The following is a 1808-nucleotide window of genomic DNA, read 5'->3' as shown; positions in this document are numbered from 1 at the left end:
TTTAGAGACAGGAAGCAGGTTGGTGTTTGCTAGGGACTGAGGGGAAGGGGGATTGGGGAGTGGCTGCTAATGGGTACAGGGTTTCTTTAAGGAGTGATCAAAATATTTTTATATTAGATAGTGGGGTGGTTATGCAATCTTGTGAATATACTAAAAATCACTGAATTATACACTTTAAATGGGGTAAATTTTATGTTATGTGAATTACATTTCAATAACCAAACCAAACCAAACAAAACCAAACCAAACAAAAAAAACTCAGAAAACAAAAAAATCTAGGGGAAAAAAGGATCAAATGTATCTGTTTACTTTTACAAAAGAATTATGGGAAGGATAAACCGGAAAACAATGGAATCATCTACCTACAAAAGGGTAAGGGCTGGGGAACAAGATATTTCCTCCTGGATGGTTCTAGACAGTTAATCATAGAGTTACACACAAAGGAAAGACTATTAGCAAATCACTGAAGATTAAGAGACCCAGTAAGGATTTGGTCATACATTGATTCATAAATAGGAAAGGAGGAATGGAAGGAAAGAGATAAAAAGGAAAGAAGATAAAAAGATAGGAAAGAGGAAGAAAGGGAGAGGAGGAGTTAGGGAGGGAGATAGAAGGGGAGAAAGGAAGGAAGAAGGAAGGGGCAGCCTGACCCTGGCTCACAGTAGCATGCCTCTATCTTCTCTATCATACAGGCTGACCTTGACATCAGCAGGACAGCCCCCTCCAGGGGTGTGATAGAAGGACGCCTGCTGGAAAGCCACCATCAAAGCATTTTTCTGAGCAGCTTGGCATGCAAGGGTCACTTGCATGTTTTCCACTCCTGAATGAAACAAGAGCTAAAAAAGAAAATGGGAAAAGTATTGGGAATTTCTCCCATAAAGAAAGAGGTAAGTTGAGGGTTGAGATCACTACTTATGCACAGTGTAAATATATGAATCAAACTGCTGGGATCCTTGCTACTGAATATGGTCTCTCCCTAAGCAGCATTTCATCCCAGGAAGGCAGCCTCCGGGCCTGACTCGTTCTGTAGCTGAGCATCATGTTTCCCCAATGGTCAGGAAAGGATGAGCAGGCTCTGGTGGACCAGCAGAGATGTGCTCAGTGTAGGGGCAGGCTCTTGGAAGCCGAGATTAGACCAGTGTTTTTAAAAAAATACACACATAGAAGCAAAGAAATCCAAGTGGCTGGGGAAAAAATAGTGCCAGGGTTAAAAAGATCAGATAAAAGCTCCAATAACAAGTTTATATTTTAAAAGCCTAAGGCAAAGATGGTTGACTATATGCGACTCTCTTTAGCATCTAACGGAGGTTACGGTGAGTGGTGTTGCAGTCTCTACGGTTCAAACGAGGCCAATGTGCACATCAGATGAGGCAAGGCCATAGGTAGTATGTATGAAGTTGGAAGCTTTTCTTGTATATGTGAGCCAAATTTATATGAATTAAATATTACATTTTTTAAAGGAGTACAGGAGCAAATTGCTTTATTTTACTTTAGCTTCTTTTTTAAAAAATAAATAATTTACCTTAAGTATGGCTTCCTTTGTGTAAAAACTCAATTTGCCAACTTGGTTATCATCCACCTCGGAGACAGCTAAGACAAGAGAAGTAGAAGAATACCTGCAAAAAGAAATACGAAGTTGCTTTGATGTAACATACCACTAATCAAGAGATGCACATTTTGATGGGACAGAATGGCATGTGAATTGATCTGGAACGTCAGTAGTAAGAGCCAGTGCAGGGCCGGCCCGGTGGCGCACTGCTACAGTGCACCGCTTGGGAGCGTGGCAGTGCTCCCGCCGAGGGTTCGGA

The 1808-nt window shown here is 41.4% G+C and overlaps 1 protein-coding gene across 1 annotated transcript in view; it reads right to left on the bottom strand.

Annotated features, from left to right (window-relative positions):
* Positions 1-506: 506 nt before the first annotated feature.
* LOC103594222 (transmembrane protein FLJ37396) overlaps positions 507-1808 on the bottom strand; it is a gene marked incomplete at its 5' end in the record, with an annotated part of 34359 nt that continues 33057 nt past the window's right edge. The window contains 2 exon segments of the mRNA XM_008577427.1: positions 507-836; positions 1523-1616. Coding sequence (XP_008575649.1) covers positions 507-836; positions 1523-1616 — 424 coding nt within the window.

Source organism: Galeopterus variegatus, unplaced genomic scaffold (assembly GCF_000696425.1).
Source record: "Galeopterus variegatus unplaced genomic scaffold, G_variegatus-3.0.2 Scaffold1507, whole genome shotgun sequence".
Lineage (NCBI taxonomy): Eukaryota > Metazoa > Chordata > Mammalia > Dermoptera > Cynocephalidae > Galeopterus > Galeopterus variegatus.
This window is presented reverse-complemented; position numbering and strand designations above follow the sequence as displayed.